Source organism: Puma concolor, chromosome D2 (assembly GCF_028749965.1).
Source record: "Puma concolor isolate L17-30 chromosome D2, mPumCon1.1.hap2, whole genome shotgun sequence".
Lineage (NCBI taxonomy): Eukaryota > Metazoa > Chordata > Mammalia > Carnivora > Felidae > Puma > Puma concolor.
The window spans coordinates 57,199,057-57,217,326 of NC_141677.1; the positions used below are offsets into that span (position 1 = coordinate 57,199,057).

Here is an 18,270-nt window from a genome sequence, read left to right on the forward strand (position 1 = left end):
TCCCACGTGCCTGGCATAGATTTGCTACACTTCCTGAAATTCTCTTGCCCCTGTTCCCTCTGCCTACTGGTGAGTTCTGCCTCTGCCCCGGCCCCCACACATGCCCTGACTTCATTTCCTCTTAGTAAATGTTCCTCTAACTCATTTCATTTAAGACCGGTCTATTGTTCTCAGGCCACACTGTAGTTCTTCTCTGAGCTCTCGGCACACCGCGTGGTCCCTGCTTCTGATTGGCAAGGACTGGCCCCGCATCGGCCCTCTCTCCCTCCTTTCCTCCCAAAGGTATCCAAGCCACCAGTGTAGCTGCCTCAAATTAGACCAGAGAAAAGCCGTCTATGTCTTTGCTACTCTGTCACCAGCCACCAAATCACTGCCCTCCTCCCACCCCTCACACCATTGGAACAGTCAAAACACATCTGCTGGGTCTTTAGCAAAGACAGATCCACCGGAGCTTCAAGATTCTGTGCTACTCAAAGTAGCCAGTCCCTGAACTGAATGTCCCACAACAAGGACCTTGTGCCAAAGTGCAGTCACCTATGACGCTAAACACACAACTCAGTTTAGCGAACGCTTTTTTCATAGTGACACTTCTCAGTGATGGAAGAAAGACACTGATTTACATTCTGGTGCAAGTTTCTTATCTAATTGTGGACCCATTACAAACAGTTCTCTAGTGACCATTGGTCTATAGACCACACTTTGAGTAGTAGTACTGCTCCAAGCCAAACTAACATGGAATGTTCTCTGGACTTCTTTCTGGGAGAATCTAGCCAATAAGCACACCAAGACAATTGGAGAGAGGTGTTAATTAGGTTGGAGAGCTGAGAAGAAATGAAGTTTATTCTGAGGCTTAGTTCATATATTTTCATGGAGTGGAAAGGCTCAAAGGTGTAAATAACAGAAAAAGAGATGTTAGCCTGAAGAAAAACTTAGTCACTGATGTGTATTTGTAGCTGTCGTATTTCATGTTTGGTTTAGGGGCCAAGGATGGACTGCGTTTTCCATCAGCCTCTACTTCTGCTCTGGCCCCCTTCCTTTGCCAGGATGACCCTCATTAACAATAATTCTCAGCCCAGATGGAGGCTTGGGGTGACAAGCTAGGGAGAAGTGGACAGGGTCCAACTCAAGGGAGCCAGGAACCATGCCATTCCCAAGCATGGCCACTAGGTGGCAACACAGTTCTACGCACTGACATTCAGGGAGGGAAGGGGCAAAATAAAAACCAGATGAGCTGGAAGCCGAGTGGTAGGGAATTCCAGAAAAGCTGGAGCCAGAGGGTTAGATACCAGTGCGTCCCCCCCCCCCCCCCGCCCCCGCCATCCTCTAAGGCAGGCTTGGGATCCTCCAGAGGTCCGAATACTCACACAAGCTGCAGATACTTGAAGGTAGACAGCTGTCCCGGAACCAGTGTGAACTGGTTCCCATCCAAGTAACTACAGGACAGAACACAACAGTTAGTGCGGTGCTAGGGGAGCCTCCCCTGCAGCCAGGGCCTTCTAGTTCCTCTCCTCTCCTACATGCAGACCACACAGTTGGCCCAGAATCACTAACTGGAGGAGAAAAGATGCAGTTTCTTAGGCATGTGGGTAGATGCCACCCAAAGAACTCGGTAAAAGCTCTGACACACAAAGCCTCCCTTGGCTTCCTTTCTGCCCCTGCCTCGCCCTCTCAGCTTCCTCCCTGTTGGCGGGCGCTACCCAGGGCTCAATGCTGGGCTCCTCTCTCTCCCCTCTCTGCCCTGCAGTTTTCTTGGCCAGACGGGTCAGATCTGCCACTAGTCCCCTCAGGTCCACCTGCCAGGCCCCTCACCAGCTAGCAAGGCCCTCCCTCCACTTGCTGGCTGGTCCCGTGGGAGCCCCAGACCCAAACCTGCCCAAACCTGACCTCAGGGCTTTCACACCCAAACTGGTTCCCCTGACCCCCTCAGCATCACACCATGATCCTAACCACCCAGGCTCAGGACCCTCAAGGTGACTCTCCTACTCACTCAACAGCACCCCACAGCTGCTGACTCTCCTGCCACTGGTCTCTGCTCATGTGCTGTGTTCCGCTCTCACATCTCCCCTGAATGCACACTGTCACCCACGCCTGGACTCCTCAGCTGCCTCCATCTGTTCCTCCACCTTGGCCTCCCTTCTGGGACCCACTATACACACTGCTGCCCAAGTTGTTGTCCTCAAAGCCAAGCCCACCAAAGGTCCTTGTAACATTCCCTAAGGTGCCCCATGTCTACAAGGTGGAGCTTGGGATTCAAGATGCTGTGAAGGTCCCCTATCCCCCCAGACATCCTCGCTGAGCAGGGATCCAAGGGCCAGGAGCTGAAACCCCCGTTGGGCTCCCTGTCCAGGACCCCCACCGACTGCAGCCCTCAGGATGGCTCACCGCCACCCCCAAAGATCCAGAGAGCAGCAAAATCAGGGCTTTACTCATCCTGACCCATCACTCTGGGTCATACAAAGTGACTTCCCACCCATCTCGCGTGATCCTCTCAATGGCTCTTCTCAACACACCCTAGTGGCCCCACTTAAGAGCTGGGAAAACGGAGGCCTAGAGAAGTCAAGTGATTTTCCCAGCCTCTGAACTTCAGCATCCTTAGTCAAAGAAGCCAGGCTGTTCCACCTGTCACATTATGCTCAGGGTGGCTAGGAGGCACCAAGGAGGAAGCAGGACACTAACACGATGATAGAAAACTGGGCGAGGGACACAGGACAAGGACTGCAGTGGTTGGTGTCCCTGTAAAGAAACAGCCTGCCTCGCCAGTAATGAAAGAAACACAAATGAAAAGCTCACACACTTCCCACAGGGAAGGAAAAGCGCAACTACGGAGGCCTGGAGGGACCAATCCCAGGGGACAGGACGAGTCGGGGACGGACCACAGCCTCTTATTTGGGGGTGTCAGTGGAAGAAGCCCAGCTCTCCTCTGTCTGTCACTCACACTGACATCCATGCCCCCACGTAGGCTCAGATACCACATCCAAATCAGCACAGGTTTTAGCGCATGATGCCCAGTATGGACAGCGGGGGTGGCCACGAAGGCCATTTCCACACCCGGCCAGCTGGGGCGCGAGGACAACGGCTTTTCTGGAAGGCCATGATGCAAAAGGCAGCAAGTGCCCTAGCAGTGCAGCGCTCTTTGACGAGCAGCCTCACTGAAGGGATGTTCACCTCGGGGACTTTTTTTAATAGTGAAACATTGGCAACAAGTCTCCAACAAAGGGGCATTTGTTACATAGATCACAGTAGATTCGTGTGGTAGCGTCATGCGCGGCCAGCGAAAACAAACTTGTGTGAGAGTTTTCATGACGGAGGGGATGCTCACAAGCTGCGGTGAAGCGGCCAACGTAAGGTTACTTCTTATTTTAAAAGCAGGCCTCAGCTTAAAGCGAGCAAGCGCTCGCCGTGGGAGACTCATGCCATCAGGTGACTGCAGAGGGGGGTCCGACAGAAGCTCAAAGGCTTCCTGGAACCAGTGTCTCCCGCCACGCCCTCGCTCCAAGCCCTAACCAGCTGTTCTTGGTGACCTTGTCCCCCCGCACCGTCAGGCCTGGGGCTACTCACAGTTCCGTGACATTCTTGGGGATGCCTTTCGGCAGGACCTGGAGGTGCTTGTTGCTGCATCGGACCACCGTGTCCAGGCAGGCACATTCCTGGGGGCACTGGGGGCGGGGCAGGCAGCCCCCCTCCTCCTGGCCTGGGGAGGAAGGCGCGAAGCCACGTCAGTGAGGGGACAGGCCTTCTTAGGGCCTCTTATACCTGGGGCCGTGCTCTGGGGTATCTCAGAACAGAAGCCCCTCTCTGACACTACCCCAGGCACTGGTAAGTCCCCTCTTGGCTGCATGCCTTCCTCACTAGGAACGAAGCCCCTTGGACCATTTCGAGGTTAAGATGGGTCTTGGGTCAATTTCTTCTGCCTCAGGTCCAAGGTGGACCTCAGCACAGCAGGAGGATGGCAACCATACCATTTCTTGAGCACCTACTAAGTGCCAGACAATATGTCGAACAGGATCTCTTTAACGATGCAGAAAGGATGCCAGCACCACGGGGACAGAGACTGGTCTCTGCTTTTTTGCTCACAGAAGGAGCCCAGCACCTAGAGCAGGGGCTGGCACACAGGAGTCCTCAAAATAGATCAGCTAAACGAACCTATGAATGGTCTTATACTTTACTGAGAGCTGGAGAGGTTACATAACTTGTTCGGCTCAGAAGGCTGGTCAGAGCGCAGTGTCCGTACCCGCATCTGGCCGACACAGACTCTGAGCACCTTCTATCACACCTCCTTCATTTATTCACTTATCTACCCAGTAAATATTCCTCCCTTCTGACTGGGTGCAGGCGGAACAATAAGGACACCACGGTAGGAGCCGCTGAGGGCACTAGGAAGCAGGTGACAGAGACTATCAGTTACGGAGGGCAGCTGTGTGCAGGCGTCGTGAACTCCCTGAATCCTCGAAACATCTCTCCGGTGGATGTGCTATCAGCCCATCGCAGAGATGAGAAAACTAAGGGCAGAGTGGCTAAGTAAGGGGCCCAAGGTCCCCCAGCCTGGAAGAGGGGCAGGGGCCTGGAATCTAAGCCAGCTGCTCTCCACCACTTCAGTCTACTGCAGCAACATCTCAAAAGTGCTCCTGTCCCTTCCCCTCCAGGGAGCCCCTCTGAGGGGGGCGGGGGGAGCCTCGCACGTGCACAGAGTCGCCTGCCAGGATGCACGGACATGACAGCAGAGCTCTGGAAGGTCACCCGGCGGAACACTGACCAGGAGTCATTCCAGGTCCGGGAAGTTGGAACAGGCCAACACTGGTGATCTTTTTAGTCTTCTGGATTGTGTGTTGTTTTTTTAAGCAAATGGTAATGCTTCACTTTGTGATAAGAAAAGTAAAAAGAAATTGTTTCTTGAAAAGAAAATAATGTTTTCAAAAGATAATTAATGGCAGAAGGAAAGGCCCAAAATATATAGTCGGGTTTAAAAAGAAACAGAATTTGGGGCGTCTGGGTCACTCGGTGGGTTAAGCGTCTGACTCTTGCTCTCGGCTCAGGTCATGATCTCAGCGTTCGTGAGACTGAGCCCTGTGTCAGGCTCTGTGCTAACAGTGTGGAGTCTGCTTGGGATTCTCTCTCTCTCCTTCTCTCTCTGGCCCCTCCTTCCCACTCTCTCTCTCTCTCTCTCTCAAAATAAATAAATAAACTTTAAGAAAAAAGAAAAAGGAACAGAATTTTTGGGTGGGGGACGGATAAAATAGGTAATGGGCTTTCACTTGTCGTGATAAGCCCGGGTGATGGATGGAATTGTTGAATCACTATATTGTACGCCTGAAGCTAAAATAATACTGTATGTTAACAATATTGGAATTGAAGATAAAATTAAATTTAAAAAAAACATTTTTTTTAAAAGACTAGGAAGTTATTACTATATAAAATGATATACAAATATATACGTGAGTCGTATGGAATTTTTTAAAATAGCAAGTAAAATTGCTCTAGGAAACCCATTGACTTTGTTTAGAGAAATACCCTGACCTTCTCTCTTGGTGTGAAAGTTGAAGCTCCTTGCGCGGCCTGGATGGGCCAGTCTGAGAGCCGAACTGCCCCCTGGAAGCAGGCTGAGAGCGGGGCGGAGGAGGCCAAGTGGGGGCGGGGGGGGGGGGCTGGAACTCCCCACAGGAAACTCCCGGTGACCAGGCTCAAGATCAGGGACCGCCGGGCTGAGCTGCAACCTTGCTCTGTTACCCTGGGTACAAATCTGCCTCCGGCAGCTGCCTTGCCTGCGTGGAGCTCTGTCGGAAAGTCACGGGATGGGGCTACTACACTCTGCACGGGCAGGGCTAGAAGGGAGGGCCTCAGGAAAGAGATGGGGAATCCAGAGGAAACAGGACATCAGGGTGAGAGGTGACCAGGTTTCCCAGGTGGAGGATGGGGGGCCCGGGAAGGTCCCACTGCACATCATGGACAGGCTGAGCCCACAAGTCTGGGGCACTGAGGAACCGCCAGGAGGCAGATCAGTGGATCAGGCACATTTACATTAAGAAAAGTACTAAGATGTAGGGGCGCCTGGGTGGCTCAGTCGGTTAAGCATCCCACTCTTGATTGTGGCTCAGGTCACAATCTCGCAGTTGGGAGTTCGAGCCCCTCGTCAGGCTCTGAGCTATCAGTGTGGAGCCTGCATGAGATTCTCTCTCTCCTCCTCTCTCTGCTTCTCCCCTACGTGCTCTCTCTCTCAAAATAAATAAAGAAACATTTTTAAAAATACACTGAAACGTTAACTGTGATTTTCTCTGAGTGATAGAATAATAGGTAACGTTTATCTCCTCCTTTTACCTATTCTTTCCATTTTTTAAACAATAACTTTTTAAACAATAACTGTTGCTCTTAAAATCATGGGAAAACACCCCCAGGCAGCGGTAGGCGCAGGACTAAGACTGGGTCTCCCTGCTCCCCGCCCCACCCCAGGCCCAGGGCCACCCCTCCCCACGGGAAACTCTTCAGGGCTGGCCTGCCTGCCTCTCCCCTCCCGCTCAGGGCCCCACGACTTACCTTCCTCACACCTGAAGTCAGGGAAGGCCACGTCCTGCAGGGGGATCTGCCGCAGGAAGTCTGGGTTCTGGCACCGCGGGTTCCCTGTCACAATCTTCCTCCTCCGCAGCCAGTCCCCCAGCCAGGCCAGCTGACAGTTGCAGTTGAAAGGGTTGGCCAGAAGGTTTCTGGAAGAGGCAGCCGTGTGACCAGCAACACACCCTCCGGGCTGGGTTTCCCTGCAATGCCCTGTCGCCCCACCACAGACTGGCCAGGCGGCCACCCACGCTTTTTCCCAGATGACCGGCAGTTACCAAGACGTGGCATTCTGACGTAGTGGGACCCCACAGACCACCAGGGCCCGACACCCCCAGTGAGTCCTTTCAAGTAGCCGCCCTTGGGAGGGTGGGCGGACGGGCGCTGGGGCTCAGATGCCGGAGCCAGACTTACAGCGTGGAGAGGGCCTGCAGGGTGTCGAAGGCCCCAGGGGAGATGGTGGCGATCTGGTTGTCGTAGAGCGAGAGCAGGCGGACGTTGCGCAGGCCCGTGAAGCTGTCGTTGTGGATGCAGCTGATGCGGTTGTTCCTCAGCATCCTGGGGGGTGAGAGGGGGGAGCCCGTGCTGTGCCCGCAGCCACCCACCAGCCTGCGCCTTGCCCACGGGGGCCTCCCACAGATTCTTCTCCCGGGGCCCTCCCCTCCCCACGCTCCCCCTCAGGATGCTCTCCCAGCCACCCTGCTTGCACAGCGCCCAAACGGCCTGACCTCCGCCTACACTCCCTGGGTGCCCAGGGCCTCCTCCCGCCCCCAGGCCATGCTCTGCACCAACGCCGGGGACACTGACCCAAAACCTAAACCCAGTCGTGTTCCTCTCCAGGCCGAAGCCCCAGTGGCTCCCAAACTGCCCACGGAATAATGTTTACACTCTTTACCGTGACCCGCGGGAGCCAACCCCAGACCAGCACCGGCCGCCTTCCTGGAGAGGGACATACCCTTGACTCCTCTGTCCTGCGGGCATGCATAGGGGCCTGCCTCTCCATGCCCTTCCCTGGCTGTGGTGTCCTTCTAGAATGACCCCTTCCCTCATTTTTATCTGCTTAAGTCTGTGTTCACCCTCCAAAACCTGGCTCAATTCCCCTCCCCAACTAAAAACAAAACCAAGCTGGACACAGAATAGGCGATTCACTAGGAAATTACAATGGTTTATGAACACCGATAAAAAAAAAAATGTTTAAACTTACTAGTAATCAAGTACATGTAAGCAATATTGAATCTTTGCCTGACAAACTGCAAAATAACTAAAAATATAGTAATATATAAATATAGTAATATAGTAATATATAAATATAGTAATAGTATAGTATATAATATAGTATAGTAAATATAGTAATAGAGGGTCAGTATGGGTGAATGGGCATTTTCACACTTGGGCCGGCAGGAGAATGGTGTGGGGCCTTCCTGGAAGTGAGAGGCAGGCAGCAAAGGCCCTAAACGGGCCTCATGCTTTCATCCTGCAAGGCTTCTTTTAGGAATTTATCAATAGGGAATAATCCTGGATGCACACAGAATTTCATGATAAAGATATTAATCACATTACTCATAATAAAAAATTAAAATAGCTTGAATTTCTGGGGTGCCTGGGCCGCTCAGTTAAGCATCCGACTCTTGATTTCAGCACAGATCATGATCTTACGGTTTGTGGATTCGAGCTCCGCATCAGGCTCTGCGCTGAGGGCAGTGGAACCTACTTGGGATGATTCTCTCTCTCCCTCTCTCTCTGCCCCTCCCCCGCTCATGTGCACGCGTGCAAACACGTACACGGTCTCTCTCTCTCTCTCAAAAAAACAAACATTAAAAAATAAATAGCCGGAATTTCCAGTAGTTATGTAATGCATAGTCCTTCAAAATGATGTTGTAAAAGAAATTTTAATGGTATGTAAATGTGCTCACGTTGTGTTTAAGACAAAGCAGGTTACTAAATAAAATGGATTCTAGGACTCCGTTCAGAAATACCTACATGGAAGCACCCAGGTGTATGGGTGTGTGTGTGTGCATATGTGCAAGAACATGTGTGGATACAGAAGACTGGAAAGTAGTTGATATGGACAATTAACAGCGTTTGTGTGGGCTGGAGGGGTTATGGCACTCCTCTTCCTGTGCCTGCGCTGTCACTCATGGGCTCTTACCGGCTCTGCCCCAGACCAGCCCTTCCTCTCTCCTCCAGCCCCATCCACACCTTCCTCAGAAAGAACCCACGTGACTGGCTGACTAGCCCACGACACCTTCATTCAAGGACTACCCGGCAAGTATAGAGAAGAATGAGGCAGCCCCATGTGAACAGCCTGGGAAAACAGTCCCACTAGATCCACGTGTGAAAGAAGCCGGTGGCAAAACACAGCACAAAGGGCATCCCCTTTCTGTAAACCAAACCAACCAAACAACAACAACAACAAACCCCAAACCCACAGGGAACCCCTCATATATTCATTTCCTTTACACAAATTCCATGATGTGCGCTCTGAAAACGGATGGATAGCCCTACAGCTGGTCTGGGATTGAAACCCAGCAGGGCGGCGTCTAGAGCTATGCCTCCCCCCCTCCCCATAGTGGCCCTTGGCTATTCAGATTCAAAATAATTAAAATGAAATGAAATTCAAAATGTCGTGCCTCAACAGCGCTGGCCCCATGTCAACAGCCACACGTGGCTACTGACTAGACAGTGTAGACGTGGGACATTTCTGCCACTGTAGGAAGTCCAACTGGATGGCACGGTCTATTGCGCCCTTGAAAGGTCTATGTGGTCACGTGAAGAGCTAGTGCCGCCCGTGTGTGGGGGGGGGGGGGGCTCTACAGCACTTGTGGGGGGGGGTGCGGGTGACCCCAGGATCTACTGAGTCCCAAAGTCTGGTTAGCTCTGGCTGGGCTCTGGTTCGTGGGATCCCAGAATCCCAGAGATAATGGGCCATCCCTCCTCCCCCTTCCGCACTGGCTGAGTCACCTCAGCAATGTCCCCGCCTTGGGGCCACCCAGCCCTCCTGCCACTCCTGAACTAAACACACGTGCGGTGCTCTTGCAGGCTGATGAGAGGGCAGTGAGGGGGAACCTCCAAAAGGGCTCACCCCCACCCACCCCTTCACCAAGCATCGACCCCACACCCCAGGGAACAAGAAAGGCCTCACCACGGTTACCAACATCTGATTATTTGCTGCCTGCAGACCCTGGCTGTAGACCTCATACACCCTCAGCTGCCCCTCTCCTCCCGCCAGCCGGGGTCGGGAGGGGTGCCTCCCATCCTCTCTCCTGATGCAGACACCGACACGCTAGCTTGCTTTTGCCCGTTGCAGCCTGGCCCTGCTCCCTGGCCCGCACACTCACAGCGTCCTCAAGCCGTCCAGGCCTCGGAACATGCCGCTCCGGATGGACTCCAGCTGGTTGGCGGTCAGGTGCAGCTCGCTCACAGAGCCCGCACCCTCGAAGGCCCCATCTTCGATTTCGGACACCTTGTTGTTGCTCAGATTGCTGGACGGAGGGCGGCAGAAAGATTATGGAGTTGCAGACCCTCCCCCACCTTCCTGCACCCGCCCCCTGCAGGGGAGCTCTGCCCCCATGAAACTCTCCCCACACACAATATTTTCCTTCTCCCTCCCCAGCTAGAGTCCTGGCCACAACCTCCCCGCCAATGGGTAACTCACATCTTCTTCAGATGAGTGAGTTTTTTAAATATCCCAGTGGCTTCCAGGATGGAAATCTCATTGTTGTTTAATCGTCTGTAAGAGGCAATGAAGAGAACTTACACATTCATAAATGACAGACATTAGAATATCTTCCAAATTGAGAATATTTGGGACTCAAACAAAGGGGCTCCCCGAAGAATTTATCTGGCAAGGCAAACTGATCGCTTATCAAAGGAAGGGTGGATGATGGTGCTGGGAGGGGCGGTGAGTGGGGTACTTTTAACACTAAAAATGCCATGAAAACTTACATACATGAAGGACAGATATGTGTAGCTATTCGTGCACATAGGCATGTGCACAAATTTATGTTTTTAAAGAAAAAAAATAGAGTATGGCCTAAGATCCAACTTGATCTAATGGAATCATATCTCCCAGAAGAAGGCAAAAGCCTGGTTGAGAAAAGCCACCCCGGCTCAGGCTGACAACCTTCCCTGCACGCCAGAGATTGTTGGAAGGGTCTGGAGGCGGTGAGTCAGAAGCAGAGGGGCTTCAGGGGTGGGGAGGTGCTTCCTGCTAAAGCCAGCCGCTGCCATGCTGGAGTCTCCAGCGGTCCCAAACAGAGCCAGACCGGGGGAAAGCCCAGTGTGGATCGAGGAGGGCTAGGAGGACTGGGGACCGGTGAGGATGTGCAGGGGCTGGGGGCCCTCACAGCTCGGCCGTGGACTGGGGGATGCGCTCAGGGATCTTGGTGAGCTTCAGGCTGGAGCACTCCACCAGGCTGGCCTCACAGCGGCACTTGTGGGGACAGACCACGTCACTGTTGCACTCGCTGTTCAGCTGGTAATCCTCCGTGCCTACGGTGAGAGGGCAGGGGCGGGAGGCTGAGGGCCCCAGGGCAGGGTCTCCCTAGCCCCCTCAGCCTGCTGCCCCTGCCCACCAGCTGCCACCGCCCCAACCCCCTAGTTCCCCGGACTCTCCTACCTGGAATGAAATACTGCTCTTTGGCTGGGGAGAGAAGCAGAAACACCATCAAGCTGGAATCTTCCAGGATGTGCAAGAGCCCAGGCCCCAGTCCCACTGCCCAGGTGCAGGCACCCCGGGAACAACACTGGGGTCCCAAATCAGGGCCCTAGAGCCCACCCGCCCAGTCCCCGTGCGGAGAAGGCCTTGCCACAGAGCACAGATGTTCCTTGGCCAGGTTGATGCTGGGGTGGTACCACCCCCAAATGAACCTCTCGGGGAGCACCCAAACCATGGCAACGCTCATATGCAATGGTACAAGACGGGGATGGGGCAGAGAGGCACCCGGTTCCTGACCAGGATCCAGGCTCAGAAGCTGACTCACACTGTCCCCAGCCAGTTTCTGCTGCCCCAGAGCCTGGAGGAGGCAGCTCTCTCCCTGAGGAGAGCTCCCAGGCTTCTCGAGTGTGAAAAGCAGTAGCATGAAAGCAAACTGACCTGGGAGCAGAGGAACCTGGGTCCTTGTGCGGGAGTCCTCCCTCAGGGACCTTCAGCCAGGCCTACCTTTCCCTGAGCCCCAGTTAAGTGAGGGGTGGGGCTGACCAACCGTTCAGATCCAAGTCTATGGTCTCGGAACTACCCCCTCTGAGAGGGTCTCCGGTGGCCTAGGACGCCCCTGTTGGAGCCATCCAGAAAACACCACCAGGTCCCTGAGCAGATAGAAGACAGGCAGGCAGGTGGACGGACAGACAGGTGGGCAAGCAGGCAGCTACCTGAGCACCGGAACTTCTTGCTCTTGATCTGCCCGATGCGCTTGTTGGCGAGGCGCCGGGGGCTGGCACAGCGGGCCCCGCTCGTCTCAATGGGGTTGGTGCGCAGGAAGTCTGCCAGCCCCTTGAGGTTACAGTCGCAGATGAAAGGGTTCTGTGCCAGGTGCCTGTCCAAAGGGGGCAGAGTGGGGATCAGAGACAGGGTTGCAAACTTGCACTGACCTCTGCCTGGACAGGGCCTCACTGCCTCTGGGTGGCTCCAAGCCCAGGCCTGGGCCCCGGGGGAGATGCACCACCTGGGGCCACCCCCCGGGCACACCCATCAGCTGGAGAAGTCTTGCCAGGGCATCGCAGCAGGGAAGGATCTCTGCAGGCTCTGGGTGTCCAGCTGTCCCTGCTACACTCCCCACTTCAAGCCTCACTCTGTCCCCTGTCCATCTACCTACCTGTACCCACCCTGGGACATTTCACAGACACCAGTGGAGGCAAGAGTGACCTTGAGACTGGCCAGATCACCCCATCATTCCATGGGTGAGGGGACACAGCAGGTACTTGAACCCAGGACTGTCAGTGCCCAGAAGTCTTTGATGTGGGTGGTCCCTTCCACGTGGCCTTGGACGACAGCAGCTTCTTTCCACAGCCTTTGTCAGGAAGGGGATGAGGCCAGGGGTGCAGGGCTGGGTCCTGCAGCTGGAGTGACGTGTGTCAAAGTGCCTGTTGCAGCCTCTCACTTACGGGAATCTCCGTTCCCACCCCAGGCCTTTGGGACTGCTTCCCCCTGACCATTTTACATGCTGTCTCTTGACACAAGGGAAAGTCAGAGAACATGGCCGGATAGCTACTTATTGGGAAGTCACTCTTACTCTCTTTCCAGGCTGCCTGTGTGACCAGCAGGGTAGGTGTGGGGAGGGGGCAGCTGACAGGTGATGCTGACTATAGCAATCTGGGTTGCTGTAAGCAACCACAGGGCTGGTTTTCCTGTTTGTGGGCCCTCACCACCCCCAAAAGGCTCAGACCAGCCACCTCTGAACCACCCCAGCAGCCAGCTTGCTGACCTGCATCTGGGCCATCACAGCACTGGGCATGTCCTGCTTTCTAAACTGAGACAGCCAGGGAAGAATATTCTAGCACCTGCTCAGGCTACTGTCCCTGAGAGCCAATGCTTCTGCACGGAAGTACAGGGAGACAGAGCAGGGGCCAGCTCAGAGGCCCATCTAATGCCATCACTTCAGGCCGTCCACTTCATGGCCTCAACCCAGTGCCCTGATGGGCCAACAGGGCTCTGCAGGCAGAGACACAACTGCTGCTCAGGGTTTGCACCCAGCTCAGCTCAGACCTCGGCCACTCGCTCTCCTGTTCATCACCTCCTGGGCTCTGGATGAAGGTGGGATGCTTGGTTGGAGCCTTCTTGGCCCAGACGTCCCTGCCACTCCCCTGGGCACTGTCCCCACTTGCCTGCCTGAGTCCAGGCTCCTGTCAGGATCACCAAGTGGGCCGGGCCTTCTGCATCTAGTTGCACATTTGTCCCCCTATTCAAACTGTCAATTTGCAGAGAAGACGTGTTTGCCGACTCCCCAGGGCAGAGTTCATTGCTGATGGAAAACGTATTAGGAGTCGGGGCTTGCTCTGGGACCCTCCCGACCACATCTGCCTATGCCTCACTGCCCGGCCTCTGCCTGAACTAATGGCTTCCCTTTATCACAATCTTGGTAGAAAACTGCTTAAAATCAATCCAATTATGTTATTCAGGCACACGTTAAAATGTTCAAGGGGTGCAGCGTAGAATATATCCTTTTTAAGAACAGGTTATTTGTGTCAAAACCAATCTATAAAAACTTGAACCACCCACAGAGACAAGAGGCTTCAGTATTTGACACAAATTAGAGTTTTTAATAATTGCAAAGGGCAGGGAGCTGAGAAGGGAAATTGCTCAAGAAGAAGGAAAAAATACCAGCTTGGGAAAATATCATCACGTTAGAGGCACACGCAGAAATGTGCTGCATGTGTGGCCATGAACATTTGTCACAGTAGAAGGTGGAAGGGAAGACTGTATTCTCAGTGTCTTTGTTGGAATATGCACTCAAGAAGTCACAACTAGGGGCGCCTGGGTGGCGCAGTTGGTTAAGCGTCTGACTTCAGCCAGGTCACGATCTCGCGGTCCGGGAGTTCGAGCCCCGCGTCAGGCTCTGGGCTGATGGCTCAGAGCCTGGAGCCTGTTTCCGATTCTGTGTCTCCCTCTCTCTCTGCCCCTCCCCCGTTCATGCTCTGTCTCTCTCTGTCCCAAAAATAAATAAACGTTGAAAAAAAAAATTAAAAAAAAAAAAAGAAGTCACAACTAAAAATCTTGCGGGAGAGATGCTCAGCATCATTAATCAAATTAAACCCACAATGAGCTACCACTCCACACCCACTTTGGTGGCCATAATCAAAAAGACGAATGATACCAGGTATTGGCAAGGATGGAGACAAAATGGAACCCTTACAATACACTGCTGGTAGGACCATAAAATGGGACTTATAGCCACTTAGGAAAACTGACAATTTAAAAAAAAATTTTTTTTAACATTTATTTTATTTTTGAGAGACAGAGCATGAGCAGGGGAGGGGCAGAGAGAGGAGGAGACACAGAATCCGAAGCAGGCTCCAGGCTCTGAGCTGTCAGCACGGAGCCTAACGTGAGCCTCGAACCCACAAACTGTGAGATCATGACCTGAGCCGAAGTTGGACTCTCAACCGACTGAGCCAGCCACGTGCCCAGAAAACTGACGATTTTTTAATCGTCACAGATTTCCTATGTGACCCAGAAATTCTAAGAGAAATTAAAACATTTGTCCACATAAAGATTTGCAAGCAAATGTTCATAGCAGCCTTATTCATAATGATTCCAAAGTGGAAATCCAGATGTCCACCAACTAGAAAAGATAAACACAAGGTGGTCTATCCATTCAATAGGAAATTACTTGGCAAAAAATAAAAAGGGACAAAGTACTGATACATACTGACACATGGACGAACCTCAGACACACAACGCTGGGACACCTGGGTGGCTCAGTCGGTTAAGCGTCCGACTTAAGCTCAGGTCACGATCTCATGGTTTGTGGGTTCGAGCCCCACGTCAGGCTCTGTGCTGACAGCTCAGAGCCTGGAGACTGCTTCGGACTCTGTGTCTCCCTCTCTCTCTGCCCCTCCCCTGCTCTGTCTCTGTCTCTGTCTCTCTCAATAATAAATAAACATTTAAAAAAAAAAAACCTCACAATGCTAAGTGAAAGAAGTCAGTCACAAAGATGACACATCATGATGATTCCATTTTTATGAAATGTTCAGAAAAAGCAAACTACAAAGACAGAAATTAGACGAGTGGCTGCCTGGGGATGAGCTGGCAATAGGGACTGACTGTAAAAGAGACACAAGAGATTTTGAGGGAGTGATGGAAATGTTCTAAAATTTGATTGTGGTGCTAGCTGAACAATTGAAATATACTAAAAATCACTGAATTGTACACTTGGAACAGGTGGGTTTTATGGTATATAAGTTATACCGCATGAAAGTATTTTTTTTAATTTTATTTATTTTGAGAAGGACAGAGCATTAGCAGGGGAAGGGCAGAGAGGGGGAGAGACACACAGAATCCCCAAGCAGGCTCTGCGACATCAGCACACAGCCTGATGTGGGGACTGGAACCCACAAACTGTGAGATCATGACCTGAGCTGAAATCAAGAGTTGGACGTTTAACTGACCGAGCCACCCAGGCAAGCTTCATGAAAGCTGTTTAAAAAAAAAAAAAAAAAAAAAAAAAACAACTTTGAAAAATCTCTTAGGGCGAGGAAAACTGCAGCAAAATCAGTATTGAGACACAAGGCACCGAGCCACAGATCTCGGAGCCACGGACAAATCAAGCAGGATGTGGGGAGTTGATATCAGGCCTGACACACGATTCAGTAAAGGGGTTTAACCATCCAAACCTGTATTGAGATACCTGATTATACCTCAGATTTGTATTTCGTTTATTCTTATTCCAAACTATATTTGAGCTGTTAATATACATTAGGTGTTTATGAAAGTCCAGTTCTGTTTTACAGCCTTTAAATAATAAGGTCTATTCTTATGGAAAAAAGCACAATTGAGGGGAAAGTTAACTGCCTTCTCAGTGATGGTGAAAGAGATGCCTGAGACCAAATCCCTGCTCTACTAAGATGTTGTGTGACCTTGAGTGAGTCACATGACCTCCTGCCTCTGTTTCCTCATCAGTGAAGTCAGGGATGCTAGACCCTCCCTCCACAGGCCACTGTGAGTATTCAGTAAGGTCATACATGGGAAGAGCAGTGGCCTGGCATTCTGTGAGGGCTCGATAAACAGCAGTGACTGTTGTTTTCAGTGTCACCACCACTATTTTGATCTCACCTGTGGGAAGACTTCCTGTTCTAACATTCTGCTCCAGCTTTGTGCCCCACTACTGCCCTATGGGCAGTGGCCAAGATCTCAGGCATGCCGTCTGGCGGGCACTCTCTGAAATCCAGTCAGGTAAGTGGACACAGACAGAAACCATCCCCAGGGAGCGCAATCCATTTGATTTGTTCGCTCTCTTTCCACCTTGAGAGGGTGACGGCTCCTTGCATGAGACCCTCAGTCCCATTCCCCATCCTCAAGGCTTTCCTGTGTGGGGGTCCCCGACCTTGAAATCTCCTGAGTGCATTTCTCTCGGACATCCCGCCAGCTGCATAAAATAATCCACCTTGCCGATGTCTCCCCGTAACTTTGAATTTCACGTATTTGGCAAGATTTCCCCATAGTGTTCTATCCCCTTCTCCTTGGCTATAAGAAAATTAGTTAGCAGGTGTGGGCGGCAGGTGGGCACATGGGCTTTAACAAGTTTGTCTTTGTGGCTAATGTCCCTGCTGGTGAGCGTGGTTCCCGGGGAGCAAGAGCTGTGCTTTTTCTTTGACCTCTGTTAATGTATGCTGGTGCTCTGTGCACGTATTATCTGATGGAGACCACTGTCCAGCGGATAAACAATGGCAGGATGACAGTGACAACAAGGGCCATGGCGATAGTAATGGTAAATGTCCATTAAGCATGCAGCTCTGGACCCACAGGTCGGCTCATCAAGTCACACTGCAGGTAAGGATTCCTTTTTCAAGCATAACCACAACAGCATTATCAAATGAAGAAGGAATGTTAGAAATCCAGTATCACCGTTTCAGGATCCCTAATGAACGAACGGGTCCAGGCACTGAAATGAGCGGCTGTGTTTATTACACAAAGAGAGCTGACCAGATATCATGTGACTCCCAATGGAAGTACACAGTTCTGTGGAGTCATCCTGCCTAAAGAAGAAAAAAAAAAATCTGAACCCGACCAAGCTCCTGGATAGAATTTTCTATCTGCAGGACACAGACAGGACAGAGGGGAATGTGAAGCTACATCGCAGGGAATGTAATCTCCCAGCAACGTGCAGACCATGGGGAGCTCTATGGATGCAATAACACAATGCCTTCGACTAACATAGCACAAGGAACAAGGCCATGGAGAGGACACCTAGAGGCTAAAAACAACTTAGTGATACATCAGCCAGTATCAGCCAGTTGTACCATCTAGGCCTTATTTAGCTCCTGATTCAGACAAGTTATTTTAAAAACTGTATAATATGTATGAGACGCTTAATTTATTTTTTTTTATTTTTTAAAAAAAAATTTTTTTTTTCAACGTTTATTTATTTTTGGGACAGAGAGAGACAGAGCATGAACGGGGGAGGGGCAGAGAGAAAGGGAGACACAGAATCGGAAACAGGCTCCAGGCTCCGAGCCATCAGCCCAGAGCCTGACGCGGGGCTCGAACTCCCGGACCGCGAGATCGTGACCTGGCTGAAGTCGGACGCTTAACCGACTGCGCCACCCAGGCGCCCCTGAGACGCTTAATTTAAACGCTAATTCGATATCTGATGATATCAAAGAAGTGCTAAATTTTTAGATATAATAACAGTGTTGTGGTTGCGTTTTCAAAGAATCTTTGCCTTTTATACATATGTATGAAGTCTGTATAGATGATGAGTGATGCTGGGGTTTACTTCCAGATAGTCTGGGAGGTAGGAAGAGGGGATATTATGAAACAAGACTGGCCACGAGTTAGAGCTGGGCGATGAATTCTAGGAGGCTCACTATTCTGCTTTGAATATGTTTATAATTTCCTTCAGTAAAAGATTAAAATAAATGCCTAGGGTTGTTCCTCTCTAATTTTTAATTTATAGCCATCATTGCTATTACCGTATTTCATCTGGTTTAAGATATTATCAGTTGCAAGATGCTCTGTTATTTTATGTATTAGCAGAAAAGAACTAAATCCTGCCAATTAGGGGCACCTGG

The 18,270-nt window shown here is 51.6% G+C and overlaps 1 protein-coding gene across 2 annotated transcripts in view; it reads right to left on the minus strand.

The window, feature by feature from the left end:
* The window catches only part of SLIT1 (slit guidance ligand 1), a 184,356-nt gene that overhangs the window by 29,808 nt on the left and 136,278 nt on the right, over positions 1-18,270 (minus strand). For both annotated transcript variants that reach the window (XM_086680526.1, XM_086680525.1), the window contains exons 14-22: positions 11,914-12,077; positions 11,162-11,185; positions 10,890-11,034; positions 10,199-10,273; positions 9,882-10,025; positions 6,958-7,101; positions 6,529-6,695; positions 3,559-3,691; positions 1,365-1,433 (exon numbers count right to left, since the gene is read on the minus strand). In XM_086680526.1, coding sequence (XP_086536652.1) covers positions 1,365-1,433; positions 3,559-3,691; positions 6,529-6,695; positions 6,958-7,101; positions 9,882-10,025; positions 10,199-10,273; positions 10,890-11,034; positions 11,162-11,185; positions 11,914-12,077 — 1,065 coding nt within the window. The remainder of the gene's footprint in view (positions 1-1,364; positions 1,434-3,558; positions 3,692-6,528; positions 6,696-6,957; positions 7,102-9,881; positions 10,026-10,198; positions 10,274-10,889; positions 11,035-11,161; positions 11,186-11,913; positions 12,078-18,270) is intronic.